We start from the raw sequence: 19,514 nt of genomic DNA, 5'->3' as shown, positions 1-19,514 counted from the left end.
AGAAGAGATCTAGGAGGGGAAGCCTCAGAGAGCTGCTCCCTGCCTCCTCCCGCCAGCCACCCCAGACATATGCCTACACACGTGTGCATAGACTCACACACTCTCACACGTGTGCATGCACACACACACTCACCCACACTACAGGGATGTCCTCAGGAGGACAAAGCACAGCAGGGAAGGTCCAGCCCTACCCAGTTCTGGATTCCTCTCATCCACACCCGAGCGCGTGGTGTGCACACATGAGCCCCGGGACGGGGAGCTCACTACCTCAAAGGGAGAAGGAACCCGGACCTGGCCCGCTTCCGCCCTCTCAGAGTGTCGCGCTAGCAGGGCGTCCCCAGCCGGGGGCAGGGAGGCCGGGGACATCGCAGCTGGGAGAGGCAGGCGTGGCCCAAGCCCGCTGGCCGGGCAGCGCCGGCAGGAGACCCTGCGCCTCCCTTCCCAGCCGGGCTCCGTCGCCATCAGGTCCTCGAAGGAAAGAGCAGGTCGAACACCCTGCCGTGGAGCCTGGGGTCGGCGCCCGGGTCAGCCCTCGCCCCTCCGGAGCAGGGTGCGCCGGGCTCTCCGGAGTCAGCGCAGGGCAGGCGTCGCAGCCGGGCGCAGGTGCGGGAAAGTGAGGGTCGCGCGGGTCCCCACGGCCCCTGAGTAGCTTGGGGCGCCCCGGTGCGGGACCCCGGGTCCCCTTACCGCAGAGCAGCACCAGCAGCAGCGAGAGAAGTTGAGGGCGCCAAAGCACTACTCGCGTCTCCATGGCTGGTCGGCTGCGGCGCGGTTCGGCTGGGTCCGGGCTGGGCACGCTGGGGGCGCCCGGAGGCGGGGCCCAGACGGGGTTGGGGCCACGGAGAGCCCGCCCCCAGGACGCGCCCCCACTACGCTCCCTCGCCCAGGACAGGCTCCCCCTGAGGACGCGCCTCTCGCACTCCTCCCCAGGGCGCGCCCTCCCCGGCAGGATGCTCTCGCTCAGATGAGCCATCCCTCCCGCTGCGGGGGTGCGGCCCGCGGCGAGCGCGGCTGGGCAGGCGAGGTGCGGGCTGGGGGACGGTGGGGTGAGAGTGGGGGGCGGCCTGGCAGGGAGTGGACGGGGTTGCGGCAACGAGGGGACCTTTGAGCAGAGGCGCTTAGGGAGCGGGCCCCCGAGGGACGGGAAAGTGTCTGGAAGGAGAATGCTGTGCAGCTTCGTCAGCTCCGTGCCTGAGTGAGAGACTGGGGAAGGGAGGGGGTGTGCCGAGGCGGACAGCCTGCCTGGAGAGAGGGCTGGCCGCGGGCGGGGCGGGGGGTGGGGGGGGATGGGGGAGTGCTGTCTGTGTGCAGGGCAGGGAGGGGCTGCCAGAGTGAAGAGCAGCTTATCCCCAGTCCTTAGTGGACCCAGGCCCCCAGGACACCTTCCTGGGAGCTTCCTTGTGAGTGGAACATTTACACCCTTCTGGACCAAGGTAGGTACTGGGTAGATACTTCACACACACACACACACACACACACACACAATAGTCCTCAAGACCTGATCCCTGCCCTGTGCCCTCTGGGATGCCTTAAGGGACAAAATGAGGGCCAGGAGAAAGACCGGGTACCCCGAGGGGTTTAGAGAGGGACTCAGGTTTCTCCAACCGTGGGTCACTTGGCCAGTTTGGTCGTCTCTATCACCCTCGGGCCCCTAGCACAGACCCTAGCCCACCCCACTGCTCCCACCCTTCTGCCTCCCCCTCACTCTGTCCTGGCGCCACTGGGCACCCCAGGCCCCCTGAGTAGAGCTGTGCCCCCTTGCTGGGAGCCCACCACTGCTCCCACGCACTCTGTAGAATGCGCAGGTACCAGAGCTGACATTCCTCTGAGGGGGCTCATCCCAGCTCTGCCCCAATGGCCTGGAGCCCTTCAGAGCAAGGCCTGCTGGCCTGGCTGGTGCTGAGTGCCGGGGAAGGGGGGCCCACTCCTCACCAGCCCCCGAGACCCTGACCAAGGGACAAATGAGAACCAGCACTGCCTTTGGCCTGTCTGCAGGGAGCTACCACAGTATCTCAGAGCCAGAGGCAGGGCCAGAGTTGGGGCCCGTCACAGCAGGCTGAGGGTGGCGTTCCAGCTGGGGAGACAGAGCAGGCATCAGGGAGAAGCCAGCTTGGGGAGATCCAGCCTAGGGGAAGCAGGGCAGGTCGAGGGTCATCAGGGACCCTTCGCCGACCCCCACCCTCGGATCTAGGCTGGCATTAGTGGTCACTGTGGCCTCTGGATCACGGCAGAAGGGACGTTCTGGGAACTCCAAGGCTGAGACTTAAGAGATTGGCAGCTCTTGCTCCATGTTGGTTCAGGGTGCTTCTTCCTGGATGAGGAGCAGCCATGTGGGCAGCCCTGTGATGAGAGCTCACATCGAGGTCCCAGCAGCTCTGAGGTCCCGAATGAGTTGGTACCTGGGCACCTGGGCCTGCCTCGAGTAGGACAGCCTCCCAGCAGAACCAGTCAACCCCAGGATAGTGAGAAAGGACACATGTTTGCTGTGTAAGCCACTGGGTCTGAGTACATGGGTATGACCTTCCCAGGCAGACCAGAAGGGCCATCCAGGCCTGGCAGAAGGATGGGCTTGAGAGAGGAAGGTGAGAGGGTGGGGCTGGGCAAGGGGACACCCTGGGCGTACGGGTTAGGGTCTGTGCTCATGACTGATTACTTGGGGCTGCCCAAGGATGATGTGTGAGGAATCCGCAATCAGGGAGGCTGTAGCCTGGATCCCTCCAAGGACAGATGCCCCTCCCTCCACAAGAGAGCCCGCTCCTGGGGCCAAGCTGACTCTGTGTCCCAGGGAGGTGTCAGAGGCCAGCTGCAGCCCTTGGGCCTCAGGACAGACAAGACAGGATAGACTCAAGATACCAGCTGCTGTGACATCCAGCTCCTTCCCTGAGCTCACGAGCTTCACTCTCAGGAAATGAGTCACCCGTCCCCAGGGTCATCTCCTCCCCAAAGAGAGCATCTCGCATCTGCCCAGGCCCTGGCTTGTCCTCCAGGTCTCCTCTTCGGCCTCACCCTCCACCTCTGTCCTCCCACTCTTCCACAGCAGGTCGTCAGGTGTCATTTCTGCAGAGCTGCAGACCCCTCAGGCTCCCCTCCAGCCCACTCATTGGGAATGCCCACCACTGTTCACCCCTCCTCCTTGCCTGGTGCCTCTCCTCTCCACTACCTGAGCCGGTCACTATGGCCCCATCCCACAGGACTCAGCCCAGGCAGTCAGTGGGCATCTGCAGAAGGGCGTTGCTCTGGCTCCTGCCTGTCTCAGCTCTGGAAAGTGGCATCCCTGAGTCCCAGCCCTGCCATTGCCAAGCATGGAATCCAACAGTAGACTCTCAGATCCCGGAACCCATGCATGTGTCTCCCAGTCAGTCCTCCTCTGCTCCCTGATGCCCACCGCCCCACCCAGGAGTCTAACCCCCAATGCAGCCCAGCCCCCAAGGAGGAGAATGTCATGCCTGGGTGAGTTTTTGCCTCCCCAGTTGCCCTCCTTTCAGCCCACACACCCTTGAGAATAGATGCAATGAGGTTTTATAGAAACCCACTCCAAGCTCCCAAGATTTTCCCTGGAAACAGCACACCCACCCCTCCTCCAGGAGGCTTACACAAATCTGGTCCACATCCTGGTGTCTACTTCTCCGTTAGACCCTCCCCCCAGGCCCGGCTCCCTCTGCGCATGGCAGGCCCAGATCAGCAGCTCTGATCCAGATTTCAGAGCAGGGGATTGTGGAAGACACAGAGACTTAGCTCCAGCCAAGCTCCGCTATCTTCCTAGCAGAAAACCTTCAAGGAGCCTCACATTTTCCATCTGAAGCTAGAGAGAATAACTGCCCTGCCTCACTCCCATGTCAGAGGTGAGGACCGAGGCCTAGGGAGCCGCTCCTTGCTGAGATTCCCAGGCACAGGAGGATGGAAGTGGAGGTGGGGTGGGGTGATGGAGGTGATGGAGGTGGAGGTTGGGGGAGGGAAGTGATGGAGGTGGAGGTGGGGGAGTGGAGGTGATGGAGGTGGAGATGATTGAGGTGGGGTGGAAGTGATGGAGGTGGAGGTTATGGAGATGGGGGTAGAGGTGAAAGAGGTGGGGGTGGGGGTGGAGGTGACGGAGGTGGAGTGGAAGTGGAGATGATGGAGATGGAGGAGGATATGTTGGAGATGGAGATGGTATAGGTGGAGATGATGGAGCTGGAGGTAGAAATGAAGGAGTTGGTGGTGATAGAGGTGGGGATGGAGGTGGCGGTGGAGACAATGTAGATGGACCTGGAGATGATGGAGGTGGCGGTGGAGGTAGAAATGATGTAGGTGGAGATGGTGGAGGTGGAGATGGAGAGGACCCAGACGGCCAGCAGGCCCGGAGCAGTCATCATGCCCAGTGGTCTCGTCTGGCTCTTCCTCGCAGCCCCACCACCCTGAGCAAGCGGCTTCCATGTCAGGAAAGTGAGGTCAGACACTACCTTCTCCAGTGGGCCTGCTGGCAGCTCCCTGAGAATCCTCTCTATCCCCTCCTCACCCCTGCCTGGGCCACAGTCTGCCTGGTGGGAGAATGAGCAGATATGCTCATTGAGGAGGGGCCTCTTCAGCTCCTGGGACCCCATGCCAGGTACTCCAAGAAACACAGGCATCAAGTGAGCACGAGACCCTCAGGTAAGACCACTGCCTCTCCCGTGGCTCCTGGGTGGGCCCAGTCCCCACAGAGTAAGCCAAGCCCTCGAGGGTGAGCCCAAGTAGTCTTGCTCCCCTGTGAGTGGCCTGACAGCCAGGTGCCACCCAGAGACTAGCTCGGAGGGCATCACGGGAGGGAGGAGGGGGACAGACCCCACGCCCAAGAGGAGGGGGCAGGGACCAATGCTGGAGCCCACAGGGGCTGCTCTGCACCCTCTGTGCTGCCAGACCCCATGGTCTGAGACCCCAGAGAGGAGTGGCAGCTACCCCGGCACCTGTGACACGGGCATGCTCAGTTCCCACCCCCGTATGGCTGCATTGATAACTGATGCTCCTGTTAGCGCCTGGCCCCACAGGTCCTCCTCCTGTGGGAGTCTGCTGCCTGGGTGCCCCTGCCGTGAAGTCGGGCTCTTCGTAGGCGGTCCCGTCTCGGTGGCTGGTTCTCTATACCAAACTCCTGACTCAGCCCTGAGTGACACACTATTATCATGATATTTATTCAGCAATTTTACTTACTTTTAAAGAGTTTTCAGAAAAAGTTTTCTCAACACTAAAGGAGCCTATTTTCTAAGGGACAGGCTTGTGAGCACAGGACGTCATCTACCAGCCTCATCTCCATGGAGCAGAGAAATGGGGTTGGAGAAATACCGGTGGCATCTGGGCCCCTACCGGTGTCGTGTTGGGGAGCCCGCATGGGAGGGGCTAAGGTTGGGCAGCCGACTGGTTTGGAGGTCCCCCCCCACCCCCACCCCGCAAAGCCTTAGGAGGCTCAGGAGCGGGGCAGGTGCCTGGGATTTTGGCTCCCCCTGCCGACAGACTGTAAACCACTGTGTGTCCATCCTCCTGGGAAGTGCGGACCCGTGACACCTGCATGGGAACATGGCAGAGAGTCTATCTCCAAAGGCGGGACAGGGACATCCCCCAGGGCCCGGGAGAGGGGCTCTGACCCTCAGCTGTTTCCGGCCACACCAGGGCTCAGGACTCAACTCTCTGTGTCCTTATTATTATTATTATTATTATTATTATTATTGTAAAATACACATAACACAAAATGTACCATCTTAACCACTTTCCGGTGTCCAATTCAGTGGCATTAAGCACATTCACATTGCTTTGCAACCATTACCCCCGTCCGTCTCCAGAACTTTCTCATCCTCCCAAACCAAAACTGTGTCCCGATTACACACTAACTCCCCAGCCCCTCCCCCAGCCCCTGGTACCCCCCATTCTACTTTCGGTCTCTATGAATCTGACTACTCTGGGACCTCATATAAGTGGAGTCACACAGTATTTGTCCTTTGGTGACAGGCTCATTCTGCTGAGCATCATGTCCTCAGGGTTCATCCGTGTTGTAGTGTGTGTCAGAATTTGCTCCTTTTTCAGGCTGAATAATATTCCTCTGTATATTTAGACCACATTTTATTTATCTATTCATCATCATCCACTTCCTTTTTAAGTACTCAAAGCAGTTTACTTTCATTTGCTTTAATTTTTGTAAAATCTATCAGAAAATGTTTTGAGGAAAATATACCAATATGTTAGCCATAGTCATTTCTGGATCTGGAGGGATCTGGGTGATTTTTAATTTAAGTTCCTTTCTGCTTCCTCCTGTTTTCCCATTAGTGCTGTATGTGGCATGTGGTGGGTTTTGTGTAAAATGTGTATTGTGAGAGTTTTTGTGTACATTCACATGCGTGTGTTGTGTGCCTGTATCTGTGTGTGCGTGTGTGTGGAAGGGTATATATGCATGTCTATGTACATGAGTGTGTGCACACAGTGTGTGCGCACAGTGTGTGAATTCGCGTGATATGCATATGCTGTGAGTATACCTGTGAGTGTGGTGTGTAAAGTGTGAGTGTGCACATGTGTGTGTCAGGCAGAATTCTTTGGGCCTCAGGTGGGTACAGTGAACACTGCTATTTCCCAGACCTTGACTTGCCCTCCTTCCACGCAGCCTGAGCATAAGCCCACTGACCCAGCTCCCGCCTCTGCCCTGCTCCTGCAGGTGACTTGTACGAAGAGTGGGAGCTGGTGTCAGGGGCCAGTTTGGGGCACAGCTCTTCACTCCTTCCATCCTCTCAAGCGCAAAGGGAAATGTGACAATGAAAGCAGCTGCCCTGCCTCTCCCAGGGCTGGAGGAACAAAGGCATTTTAGAACCTGGGGAGCACAGTGCGAGCTGAAGGGATGTTTTTTGGGACCCCTTTCCATCTCCTGTAAGAGGATGTAGCACTCGTTAGACAGTCCAGTGGGGACAGAAGGGGGAGGCAGGACACTCCCTCCCACGTGACCTTTCAAAGAAAGAACAGGTTCTCTGGTGGCCACAGAGTCCCCAGATGCCTGACTCTGCTCCAGGGCTTAGGGAGGAGGGCTGCAGAGGCATTTGCCCAGGAGCCCGCAGCACTCCGCGCTCTCTGCCAGTGCATTTTATGTGATGAATCCCTGAGAAGGTGAAACTAGACTTTAAAGAGAGAGAGAAAGGGGAAGACCAGTGTGGTTAGCAGATAATGGCCCCCAAAGATGTCGTCACCCTGATCCCCAAGACCTGGGAAAATGTCGCCTTACGTGCCAGAAGGGACTTTGCAGACGTGACTAAGGCCCAGACCTTGAGATGGGGAGATCACCCAAGGTTGTCTGGGCAGGACCAACTGTCACGTGAGTCCCTCAAATCAGAGAACCCTTCCCGCTGGGTCAGGGAGATCAGACAGAGGGAGGAGAAGACACGAGGAGGCACAAGAGGGACTCGACTGCCATTGCCAACTTTGAAGATGGAGGTGGGGCCTCGAGCCAAGGAAGGGGGGCAGCCTCAGAAGCTGACAGCCAGCCAGGAAAGGGGGACCTCTGTCCTACAACTGCAAGGAAGAGAGTTCTGTCAACGATGCGAACAAGCAAGGAAACAGATGCCTGATTTCAGCCTGGGGAGCCGAGGGGCCCTCCAGTGGAGTGGGACTCGACAGTGATAAGTTCATGGTTTTCCTGCTGCATTTGTGGTAAAATGTTATGGTGGCTGGAGAAAACTAACACACCCTAAAACCGATACAACTAGTATGGCCCCTGTCTTGATCTGGGCTCCCCAGAGCAGGCCCTGACACCAAGAATAGGTGTGGAATCCACACAAGAAGTTTCTGGGGAGGCCCGGGGAAGTGGGGCGAGCTTTGGGCAAGGACGAGGTCGGGGGGCAGTGCAGGGGATGGGGAGAGAGGTCACATGGATAGAAAGAGCGTGAGGAAGGCCATGGGAAAATGCAGCAAGCCAGAGAGGCTGTGGGCTGGGCCAAAGGAGATGAAGCCCTGAGGCCAGCACAGGGCACGTTGGTTTTGTGTGATGGCAAGTAGGCCTGCTCTGCAGAGTTGACAGGGGCGGGCACTTTCCGAGGGGCCCTCTGGGAAGATGCTGACAGAACTCGAGAAAGGACTGGGCAGAGCATGAGAGAGAGAAGAGTCAAGGATGGCTGCTCAAACACCTGGGTGGATACTGGCAGCATTCACTGAGTAGGGAGAGGAAAAGTACAGCCTGCAGGAAGGGTTCCACTGAAAGCAGGTTGCACTGGGGGCCCCTGAGCCCTCCCGGGGGGGACGTCTCCAGCAGATCCATGCCCAGGCCTGGAGCCCTGGAAGCAGGTTGGGTGGAGAAACAGGCCTGCAGGTCTTTGGCAACCAGATGATTTCTGAAGCCAAAGGAAAGCATGCGATTCCCAGGGAAAGTGTAGACTGAAATGAAATGATCTGGACAGATCCCTGGATGCTCTGACGCTGAGGACCACATTGCTGACTTGTTCCTGGAACACCATTTCTGAACTGCCCAGACCCCTGTCCATGACCTCTCCCCTCACTCGTGTTCCTGAAAAAGCACAAGCTTTGGAGCCGGCAGTTTTGGCTCGAATCTTCAAGCTGAGAGTCCATGAAGTGAGCAAGTCACTGAAAATCTGAGCTTCAGGACTTTACCTAGAAGACCGAGTAAAGGGAGTCTGCGCAGAGCTTCAGTGACGCCTCCAGGAGACGGCCCATGGGCTCCGACCCTTCTTTCACGCCACACTGCACCCCACACAGCAAAGCCATAGCAGAGTGTGAGGGGACGAAGACACAGAGGGGATGGAGCAGAAGAACATGGCCGTCAACAGGCAGCGTTTCACATCAGAGGGCAAAGCGTGGCTGGGCAGTTACCTTTAGGGGAGAATAATGAAGTTTCTCCTGACCTCACATCACGTGAATTTCAGATGGGCCAAAAGAACTGAGCATAGAAAATCTATCAGAGTATTACTATAGATATAGAAGAGCGTGTTTATAATTCTGGGGTAGTTAGTTTGGATTATAGCAAGAAGCCATAAAGTAGCAGATACTTTTGACCACATAAAATTTTACATCTTTCACAGGAAAAATAACACCATAGAGTGGAAAGAAAAACTACCTGATGAGAGAAAGTATTTGTGACACACAGGATTCATATCTAAAGGTAAGAGGAATGTCCACGGATCACTAACAACCTGACAGAAAAGTGGACTCTAGAATATAGAGAAGCAAGTCACAGACGAGGCATCGAAACGGGCAGTAAACCCAAAATGTGGTCACCTCGTCAGTGGTCAGAGAGACATGGAGGTAAACAGCCCTGGGTCATGGGTCAGATAGTAAGACTTTTCAATTCTGATGATACTGATGCCTGATGTCACACGATGAATCACTGTGTCCACCTGGTTCTGGAGGGGATGCCCCTCAGAGTGTAATTGCACAATCATCCTCGAACACCCCCTCCTCAACCCTCCTGTCACAAGTCATGTGACAAGTCCAGTTCCTCCCAAGTTCCTGACTTCCCAGCCCAACTGTCAGCCACCACCCATGGGTCGTGCAGACCCACATTTGCAGCTATCTCTTGGGACAGGCAAAGCGGACAACGCAAATGCACTGCTTGAAGTTCTGCTCATTACAAGAAGGCCCCCACCCACATGCGTGGGAACCCAGGGGCAGGGGTAGTGTGCCGCTGTTAAGTTCAAATGGTGCCACTTGTACACCAGGTCCTCAGTCAGCTGATGATCAGGAGCCCTCCACAAGGCCACGGGCCTGCAATGAGGGAGAGGAGACAACGCAGCAGGAGCGGGGACCAGAGTCTGGGCCAACTGCTCGTGCACTGTGCCTGTGCCTTTCAGGTGTGCTCAAGCCTGAAGGGGTGTGTGTGTGTCCGTGTGTGTATATGTCTATATGTATGTGTGTATTGTCTAAATGTGTGTGTATATGTGTGTATGTACATGAGTATATATACACACACATGTTAATTTAATGATAGACTACTAGTGCATGCACCCAACCTCATTGATTGGTGAATCAGATAAAATGCACTTCATGAGGAGAAACTTGGGTCACTTGGTCAATCATTCGGCATTCGGTCTCCACCTGGTCCCAGTAGCAAGCTAGGCAATGCTTCTCACAAGAAGAATAGTTACTGCAGGAAAGAACAAGAGTTTATTCCAAAACTTTAGCAGTCTGAGCCGTGATTTTCCCACCAATACTTGCAAGAGGCTCCGTACAGCATCCCTGTCGCCGCAGACACATCGAGCACCATCGGATCTGTAGGGCCGGGCCCAAGTAGATGCTCAGCTTGCACCACAGCCCGTCCAGACAGCCGCAGAGCTCTTTCTCACTCTGGCTCCTCTGAAAACTGCCTTACAGATTCAGGAGGAGGCTGCTTCTGTGGAAGGAGGGTGGCCATCAGAACAGGAGCCTGAAGGGGTGCTGAGGAGGGCAGCATCCCACGGCATGGGAGTTGGCACTTGGAGGTCTGCAGAGGAGCCCCCTGGCCTCCTACCAGAGAGTCTAACAGGAAGCCAGCTGGCAACGTAGTCTGGGAAATGTGGCTCTCAGACCCCCAGCTGTATGTGGCTATTTAAATTAAGTTAACTACAGTTAAATGAAATTACAAATTCAGTTCCTCAATTGCACTAGCCACAGGCAAGTACTCAATAAGCTCATGTGGCTGCACACTGGACAGCACGCTTCACTATTGCAGAAGTTCCAGGGGACAGTGCTGGGGGCAGGCCTCAGCAATGCACAATAAGGTGCAAGTGGCACATCCAGGACCAGGCATGAGCAAGCTGCAAGCTCCCCTTTTTCCGTGGCACTCTTGTTCCCCTGATGTTTCCTGGGGGTAAGGGAGAGGGCAGGCTCCCCAAACCTCGCTTCTCAGCCTTGAGGAGCCTCTCAGCCAAGCGAGCATGTGTGTTCCTGGGACCCAAGGCAGCAGCAGCCACGTCCTTGGCCCTACTCCACCCTGCAGGAGTGCCTGGACCACTCCCTCCCTCGGTCTCCCTGGTCCGGGTATCAGAACATCCTGGTGCCTCCCGGGGCTGTCTGTCCTCACAGGCTACAGCTCTGATAGCCCCTGAGACACACTGTTCTCCCTGCGCCCTGGTAACTAGCAGAGAGGACGCCGCGCTCACCGCCTGTCTCGGCCTTCCCCGACTACTCCACCCCTACAGTCACCTCTTTCACGTCTGGTCTTTATCACTGTAAGAGAGACATTCTGAAGCCAGGGATTCACTTACTAGAACAGGCACAGAGACCCTCTTGTTGCACTGCATTCCACTCTCAGAAGGGGCGTCGCTGTTCTCAATGTCTGACCACTTCAAATACTCATGTTTTCCTCCTGAATCCCAAACGTTCTGAGTAACAGTGCACAGTATAGCTTCATCTAGTGAACAGTGAAATTGGATTGGAATGTATCTTAAAAGTGCAAAAATAGACACTCAAAAATAGAAAGAGAGTTGGAATTCTTGCCTGGACTCCCCACTGTATTCTGAACCTCATAACCCACCCATGAGGCCCAGGAGTTCCCACTGACACAGGAACAGGTGAAGAAACTGAGGCTCAGAGAGACGAGAGCTGCCCAAGGGCACTCAGTGCAGTGGTGCTGGATCTGCACGTCCTCACATGCATGTCTTCACTAGTCACATGTCACTCACACCTGAGCCCCTGACGACAGCTGCCATCCATCAGGGTCCTTCCCCAAGAACACTCGGCAGCATGCTTTTCCCACAAAGACCCCAAGTCCCCCTGAACCACATGGAAGCCTCGGGGATGGGGTGGCAGTAGGACAGTGGTGCTGGCCAGGGTCAGGGACCTGGACGCTGTGATTACCAAACCCCGAAAGTTTGTGAGGCTCAGATCGTAAGTGAAAAAACTTTCAAACCAAACAGGGGATGAAACTGAGCATGAAGGAGTTAAAATTTCCCTTAGGACTAGGGTGAAACTGTGCCTTGGACCCACAAAGTTAACATGGGAAACAAAATAACCAGTTTCTGAGCTCGCCTTGCAGAACAACAGGAGGACCACTGATCAGAGAGGAACTTGCTGACAGCCCCCTGCCTGACTAAGCATCTTGCAGGAACATTGAGAAGCTAAAATGGCTGATTGTAAACTCTAGATGTCAAAGACTAAAAAGCCACCATGTGCAACATAGAGTAGTCAGTCACGCCTGTGCAGTGGACTCTTAGAACTTCGCCTCCTAAGGCCACTCTTAGATCTTCAGCCCCTCCTAAAACCCCAAATAAAACTCTTGCTTGTAGCTTTTCAGGGAGTTCAGGATTACAGTCTTAGCTGCCCATTCTCTTTGCTCAGCACTTTGCAATAAAATTCCTACTTTCTTCCACTACACCGGGTGTCAGAGATTGGCTTGCTACACAACGGGTGAGAAAACTCACTTCAGGTTTGCTATCAAATTTGGCAACCCAGATGGGATATCGTCCCAAGTGGACATCTCTCCTGTGGCACACCAGCCTCTGGCAGAGAGCCTCTCTTGGAAGCTGTCCTGCAGCTGTCCGAGCTGCTGACCGGAAGTCATTGGCCCACTGCACTTTTACTTTTGGCCGTGGAAGAAACTAGGTTCAGGATTTGGGAAGACGTCTCTTTAAGTAGCTGGTAGTTTTTGGTTTTGTCTTTGTGCTAACCCTCTCCAATAGGACTGGCTAGAAAGAATGGTAATCAGAGCTCTATTACACCTGGCAGCCCTCTGGGCTCTATCTGTTGTGGTTTGCAATGGATGTCCTTTTGTTGAGTTTCCTTGTTAACTCACTGAAATCTTATTTTTCCTTTCATTTGTTTTCCTCTGTTCTGGGAATTTTGTTCCAGGTCACTGGAGTTTGCTTCAGTATCTGGGTGATTTCTACATAAGATAAAACATTAGAAATTGATTACTAAGCATAGGTTTGTCTGCCTTTGGTTTCTTATCTCAGAGAAACTGAAAGATGCTTAGGTTTATTGATAAATATGTTTTGTGTATGCTGGGGAATTTTCTATGAGAAAGTACATATTTCTATATACAAGGAAAGTAAAATGTATGTTTTCAGTAAAGAAGGTAGAAATAATAGAGATATCTTTGTTAGTTTTGTTAAGAAAGAAAAATCTGTCCTAAAGTACTAGGAAAGAAAAAAAGAAAAAATAGGACAAATTCTGAATGTAAAAAGTGACAGGTTTGTGGAAGCAAAACCCTGAGGAGTTTTGTGCATGGTCAAGTTGGCTGAGATTTAAATGAATTCAATTAAATGAATGAATTCCAATATACAGGGTAAGCTGGCACAAAATTAGAATTTGGCTTTCTCTCTCCTGAAAGGACGATCTTTTCGAACTTTTGGTCTTCTCTTGATAAAGAGACTACAGGTTTTTCTTTTCATTTTGAGTAAGTCTACCTAGGGGACAGAAAGTCTATGCTTTGTTAAAATAATTGCCTGTGTTCAAAAAGACTAAGATCTCTCTATTAAGGTGGGGGGGGGGTTAACTGTTTAAACTCTCTCTGTTTGCCTTTGACGTCTTCTGTTGTCACCTTGATTGAATGGATAACTAAGCATTGTTTCCTATTTGACCAAGTGTTTTAAGCCCTTTTGATTTTTTTTTTTTTTTGAGGAAGATTAGCCCTGAGCTAACATCCACTGCCAATCCTCCTCTTTTTGCTGAGGAAGCCTGGCCCTGAGCTAACATCCATGCCCATCTTCCTCTACCTTATACGTTGGACACCTGCCACAGCATGGCCTGACAAGCAGTGCATAGGTCCACACCTGGGATCTGAACTGGAGAACCCTGGGCCGCCAAATCAGAACATGCAAACTTAACCCCTGCACCACAGGCTGCCCCCACTTTTGATATTTTTTACAAACTCTCCCAAGGTTCAAATCCTGGGTAAAGTCTTTCTTTTGACTTAAAAAGGAACTTTAAAAATTTCCAATGGGCCCTGGGACTTCTCAAAGAATTTATTCTCTCTTTCTATAAAGAGAGATATTAAACTAAGTAGACTTATTTGACATGTTAAATTACATGGGAAGCATTGTTAAATAAATGATAAATCTTCCTAGGTTATATTGTGTGGGTAAATGTTATTAATATAAGTGCTTTAAAAAATTATATAATATTCCAAAAATTCTGATCTGTTTTGATTATCACTCATAATTCTGGTTATTATCTCAAAGTGCTGGATGTCACAGAATTGGTCAAATGTCTTTGTCAATTGCCATTTTTGAATGTTTTGTTATTTGCAGACAGTTGTTTCATTCTGATGTTTTTGCAGATGTGTTTCATCTTTAAAGAGACTCATGGAAAGGACTCCGACACTTAGTCTAGAATGCAGGTTTCTGATAAACTTTCAGATTATAAAACTGAGCTGGATAAGAAATTACAGAACTCTAACAGAGAAACTGATGGCCTCATAAAACTGCTAACAGAAGATCAAGATCAAGAATTAATTATATAAGACTGAATAAATTAATGAGGATGTTTATAATTTTTGTGACTTTTGTTTGAAATATTGCTGATTTTTAATGTTTTTTTCAGATTTAAGAAATTTTTTTTCTCTTTTCTCTTAAGGAACTATGACTTATAGCAATTTGTAAGCAGAATTGAAGCATTTACCTTTTTCTCCCTATCTGATCCCTCCAGAATTTGAAAACTCTTGATGAGTGAGTATTCTTATTTTCATGGCAATATAGTTATTTGCATAAGTTTAATAAGAATGTGTTCTCCTTATATCAGGACACAATTGGAAACACTGGTTATATTACCCAGGCTTTGACTGAATGTCATATTTGAGAGAAACATGCGTAAACTCATGCATAAACTTAAGGAACAAGGATTGTCTTTATAGAACAAATAAAGCCACTTGGAAATATTGTCCTGGTACCTTGCTGACAGGGTTCCCAGCAACCTTACCAGGTGAGTAGAAAAGGTCACATCCCTGGCAGGTGCAAGAACCTCGGAATATTTCAGAGACCTCAAAAAGAGAGAAATTCACCCAAATCTGTAGGTATTGCAGGCAGAGTCTGATGACAAGTCCTTGGCTTGGCTTTCCTGTCCTTGAGAGTCCCTTAAGGTTCAACCTGAGATTCCCTGTGAAAAGTTCCAGCAAAGCAGATTTAAAGGAGCCTAGATGATCAATTGCTGCACTTATGTAAATGATTAGGCCAAGTTTATTGAAAATAGATTTATTTTGTGAACCAATGAGTCTTAATTTGGCTATCTTTGGTGAAAATGAGGGTGATTTTAGAGAGAAACATTATGTTTCAATAGAAACTATAATACACATTTGGAGACATTGGATTCTGGTTCTGTTAATTGTGTTTGAGATTTTTGCTTTCTATTTGCAAACTGAAGCTGGAAAACTTGATGTAAACTTAAGAGAGAACACCATGACAGCCCATGTTTAGAAAATCTTCATGCCTGTTGCTGTATAAGCCAAGCAAAAGGTTCCCCTGGGTACCCACAGACATCATCAGAGACATTTCAAACTGCAGGGGATACTTCAATCCTGACATCTAGAAATCTTCTTGACTGGCCATCCCATGGGCTCTGGAATTGGTTTGTAATTTGCTCCAACCATTAACCTTGTTTTCTTTCTGTTTCTCTGGAAATGCTTTTTGTTAAATATATGGTTACTTGCTTACACAATATAAGCCTAACTTTGGGAGACCCTTCCTATGTTCTACAGATGATCCAAAAGACCCAGAGAGAATTCGAATTAAAGAACCAGACACTCTCAGATGTTCCTCTGCATCATCTCTATAGTGGAGACTGAATCCTATTAAAATACTGGAAACACAAGCACCCGGAACATCAATTTCATCTCTGCTGAATGGGACCATACAAGCAATGCCACAGGAAACAGGAACCATGCCATAGAAGAACATCACAACAGGATCACCCAAACCTTGGCTGGCTTCATACTCTAGACACTGACTTCTCCAAATGGACAAGTGAACCTCTAATGGATCTCAAGTTGCTGTACAGAAGACGGTCCCCTAAAAGTAAGTAATGAATGATCCCCACATTCTTACCTTACTTGTTGGGCTATTAGACAGCCGGCTATTTGTCTACATTGGATTTCACCTGAGGTTCCAGACCCTAACCTTGGTTGGTTTACAGGCTTCTTCTCCTCAGTTCCCCAAGGATTAATATCCATTATGGAGGGGATACTAAAATTTGGGCTGTGATTTTGCTAAAACGTGTGGTTGTCTATGTAATTATAAAATGTGGACTTAAGTGTTCTTCCAAAACCATTGATCAGAATACTAAAATATTAGTCACGCAGAACATACCTTGCTCTCCTCTGCCTGGTACCCAAGAATATTTTTTTTATAAAGATTTTATTTTTTTCCTTTTTCTCCCCAAAGCCCCCCCAGTACATAGTTGTATATTCTTAGTTGTGGGTCCTTCTAGTTTGGCATGTGGGACGCTGTCTCATATGATTTATATGAGCAGTGCCACGTCCGCACACAGGATTTGAACCAACGAAACACTGGGGCGCCTGCAGCAGAGCACGCGAACTTAACCACTTGGCCACGGGGCCAGCCCCCCAAGAATATTTTTAAAGTAAAGGTAGAACAATTTCATTCCTCTGACCTGGAACTTCACCCTTTCACAGCAGGAAGCAGCTGGAGCGGTCTTCATCCCCATTCCCCAAGATTGACGAATGATCAAAAGAGAAGGGGGATTGAAACTGAAGATGAAGGAGTTAAAATTTCCCTGGATTAGGGTGAAACTGTGCCTTGTACCCACAAGGTTAACATGGGAAACAAAATAACCAAAGTTTCTGAGCTTGCCTTGCAGAACAGCAGGAGGACCACTGATAAGAGAGGAACTTGCTGACAGCCCCCTGCCTGACTAAGCATCTTGGAGGAACATTGAGAAGCTAAAATGACTGATTGCAAACTTTAGATGTCAAAGACTAAAGACTAAAAAGCCACCACTTGAAACATGTAGAACAGACAGTCACACTTGTGCAGAGGACACTTAGAACTTCAGCCCAGAAGGCCACATGCCCCCCTCCCCTACCTAAAACCCCGAACAAAAACCCTTGCTTGTAGCTTTTTGGAAGTTCAAAATTACAGTGTTAGCTGCCCATTCCCCTTACTCAGTGCTTTGCAATAAAATTCCTACTTTCTTCCACTACACCCAGTGTCAGAGATTGGCTTGCTGCACAACGAGTGAGTGAAGTCACTTCAGGTTCAATATCAAGGATATAAGCCCTCTGGCTGCAAAGGATTCACACAACAAAACCCCAAGTCAAAATCCCCCCAAGAAAAAGGAGCCGTCATTCTGCCCAAAGGGGATCATGGCCAGTCAAACAACATCAGTCATCTCCCCTCAAAGTGCCATCCCCAGGGCTCTTCCTCACCTATGCCAATGTCATGTCACATTGAGGGTGCCATTAGGTCATTCTCTCAGTTAGTTAGGACTGAGGGGAAATGGGGCTTCAGTTTGTGCTCCCAACCAGGTACACACCCTGTCCCAGTGCCACACACCACGGAGGGCAAGAGGATGAGGGCTGGGGATGCCCACAGAGGTCACCAGAACCTTGGCAGGATTCAGAGTTGGCCCAGGCCCGCCCTCCCCCTGCTGAGCTTGGAGGGGAGAGCTCCGTGTTCTCTGCTCCTCTCTCAGGGCATCTTCATGCCCACTCTGTGCACTTAGCAAGACCGACTTCTTCTTGGAATCCACTAGCTCCTCCACACTTAGCCCTTGGGGCCCTCCTCCTCCGGGTCTGCTCCTCTGGCCTCTGCACCTTCTGTCTCCATCCAGCTCTGCCCCCGACTTCACCCACCAAGATCCAGCTCTTCCTCCACTCCTCCATGTCTGGCTCAGGGCCCTCCCTGGGTCCAGGCCCTCTGCTCTCACGTCTTGTGGCCCCAACTCCTCACCCCCCAGCTTGGGAACTGGAACATTGAGTCCCTGGAACAGAACTGTCTTTGCTGAAATTAGTGAAACTGCCAGGTGGTATGAGTAGCCTGTCTGCAGAGAGACAGAACCCAAATGCCAGTCCTCTCTCCTGCCTAGCTGCAGGCTGCCCCCGTCTCTGTGTGACACATCATTTCTCTTTTTGCTGCACAAACTGCTTTTTAATTTTTTAAATTAGAGTCACATAAAATAATATAACAGAGAAGATGCCTAAATTTTTTTAATTAATTTGTTACGATCATTCTACCACTTAGTAATTGTAAAACCCCTTTCTGAAGTTAAAGTAACGCTTGATGATTGCAACAAAGAAGACAGAGTCAGTGTGCCAGGCGAACACTCTCTGCAACGCAGTGAAGAAGGAAGTGCACGTTCTTTTCTGTTCTCCTTTTCAGTCGGTCCCACGCCCAAAGGTAAATTTTCTTTTTTTTGTATGGTACTAATTCTTCCATAACAAAGATACAATCTCTGATGGCTGAACAGCATTCCTCTGTGCAGCACTGGCTTTCATCAACCCCACCTTAGAGTTTCCCCATAACAAACAAGGCGTTACTGTCATCACAGTGCAGTCTTTGCACAGTCCCGTGCATTGTACACATTCCTAGGATAAAATGCAGTTACATTAATTAATAAGCATCATGTACATTCCCAGAGTAGAATGCTGCAGCCACGAAGGCAGCACACACACAGTTCGGTTGGCTGGCTTCCTGTGGAAGTGAGGCCCTGCATTCCCACATTCCTGCTACCTGCAGCCACACAGCCCACATGGCCGCACGGGCATCAAGTCCAGATGAGTGGACTCTGCCCGGGTCCTTTTCCTTCCACACACAGCCTTTCCCAAAATTCTCTCAGTCATGTGTTCCCCGTGACCACAGCAGCTCCTCAAATGGCTCAAGCGTCACCTATGTAGCAGTCAGGACAGACACAGATGGGGAGAGCAGTTATAGTCATGGAAATGAAGGACAGATGAAGGACAGCCAGCCAGGGATGTCCCAGGGTGTGCCCTCTCACCTGTGGTTCCAGGTGCGTTGGCCTTCCAGGACATGGCCGTGTCCTGGGAGCTGGATGGGGAGCCGGGGGGCAGCGGAGCTTGGCCACCTCGAGACCCTGTCTCTTGTGCGAGATGAGTAGGGGGAGCTCTGGGGAAGACTCAGGTGGAGTCAATACTCGATGTTTTATTTTATTGCTTCTTTTCCAGTCACTTCACTGGCTGTTTTCAGGGTCTTTCTCTGTTTCTGTTACCTTCAAAAAGCAGCTATTCCGTGTTGGCTGAACGACGCTTTGCCACACCAGGTTCTCTGCTTCCCCTGCAGTCCCACAGGAATGTTTCAGGGCTAGGACTGGAGCCCAGTGTCCCCAGTGTCCCCACACACACGCACAGGGCCAGGACTCTTGCCAGCCTCCCGCGCTTGTCTCTGTCTCCTCTGCACCCACTCCAAATGGGGTCACCGTCCATAGCAGGGCTGTCCATTAGACCTATAGTGTGGGCGACACAGGTCGTGGTAAATCTGGTGGCCAAATAGGAAAACGTAAAACAAACAGGTGAAATTTTATTTTTAGCAAGACATCTTATTTAACGCATTATACTTGAAATACTATTTCAACATGTAATCAATATTAAAAATCATTAATGAGATATCTTCCATTCTCTTTTGTACTAATTCTTCAAA

The 19,514-nt window shown here is 51.1% G+C and overlaps 1 protein-coding gene and 1 long non-coding RNA gene across 8 annotated transcripts in view; one reads left to right on the top strand and one right to left on the bottom strand.

Annotated features, from left to right (window-relative positions):
- The window catches only part of RAMP3 (receptor activity modifying protein 3), a 30,424-nt gene extending 29,225 nt beyond the window's left edge, over positions 1-1,199 (bottom strand). Inside the window, exon 1 of one of the 2 annotated variants that reach the window (XM_008527726.2) lies at positions 688-1,199. In XM_008527726.2, the coding sequence (XP_008525948.2) occupies positions 688-973 (286 nt within the window). In that variant the 5' untranslated portion in view covers positions 974-1,199. The remainder of the gene's footprint in view (positions 1-687) is intronic. The other variant, XM_070615530.1, reaches the window with a different exon arrangement.
- LOC139082768 (uncharacterized) lies at positions 877-17,061 on the top strand. 6 transcript variants are annotated; one of them, XR_011538984.1, is made up of 7 exons: positions 1,320-1,433; positions 3,767-3,842; positions 4,385-4,629; positions 9,018-9,097; positions 14,485-14,576; positions 15,602-15,917; positions 16,535-17,061. It is a non-coding gene; the product is annotated as an uncharacterized lncRNA (long non-coding RNA). The 6 variants fall into 6 exon arrangements; XR_011538987.1 differs by having other exon boundaries at positions 1,328-1,433; positions 4,513-4,629; XR_011538982.1 differs by lacking the exon at positions 1,320-1,433 and having other exon boundaries at positions 3,640-3,842.
- The last annotated feature ends 2,453 nt before the right edge of the window (positions 17,062-19,514 follow it).

Source organism: Equus przewalskii, chromosome 4, assembly GCF_037783145.1.
Source record: "Equus przewalskii isolate Varuska chromosome 4, EquPr2, whole genome shotgun sequence".
Taxonomy (NCBI): domain Eukaryota; kingdom Metazoa; phylum Chordata; class Mammalia; order Perissodactyla; family Equidae; genus Equus; species Equus przewalskii.
Note: the sequence above shows the minus strand (reverse complement) of the source record. Positions and strands in the feature narration are given on the sequence as shown.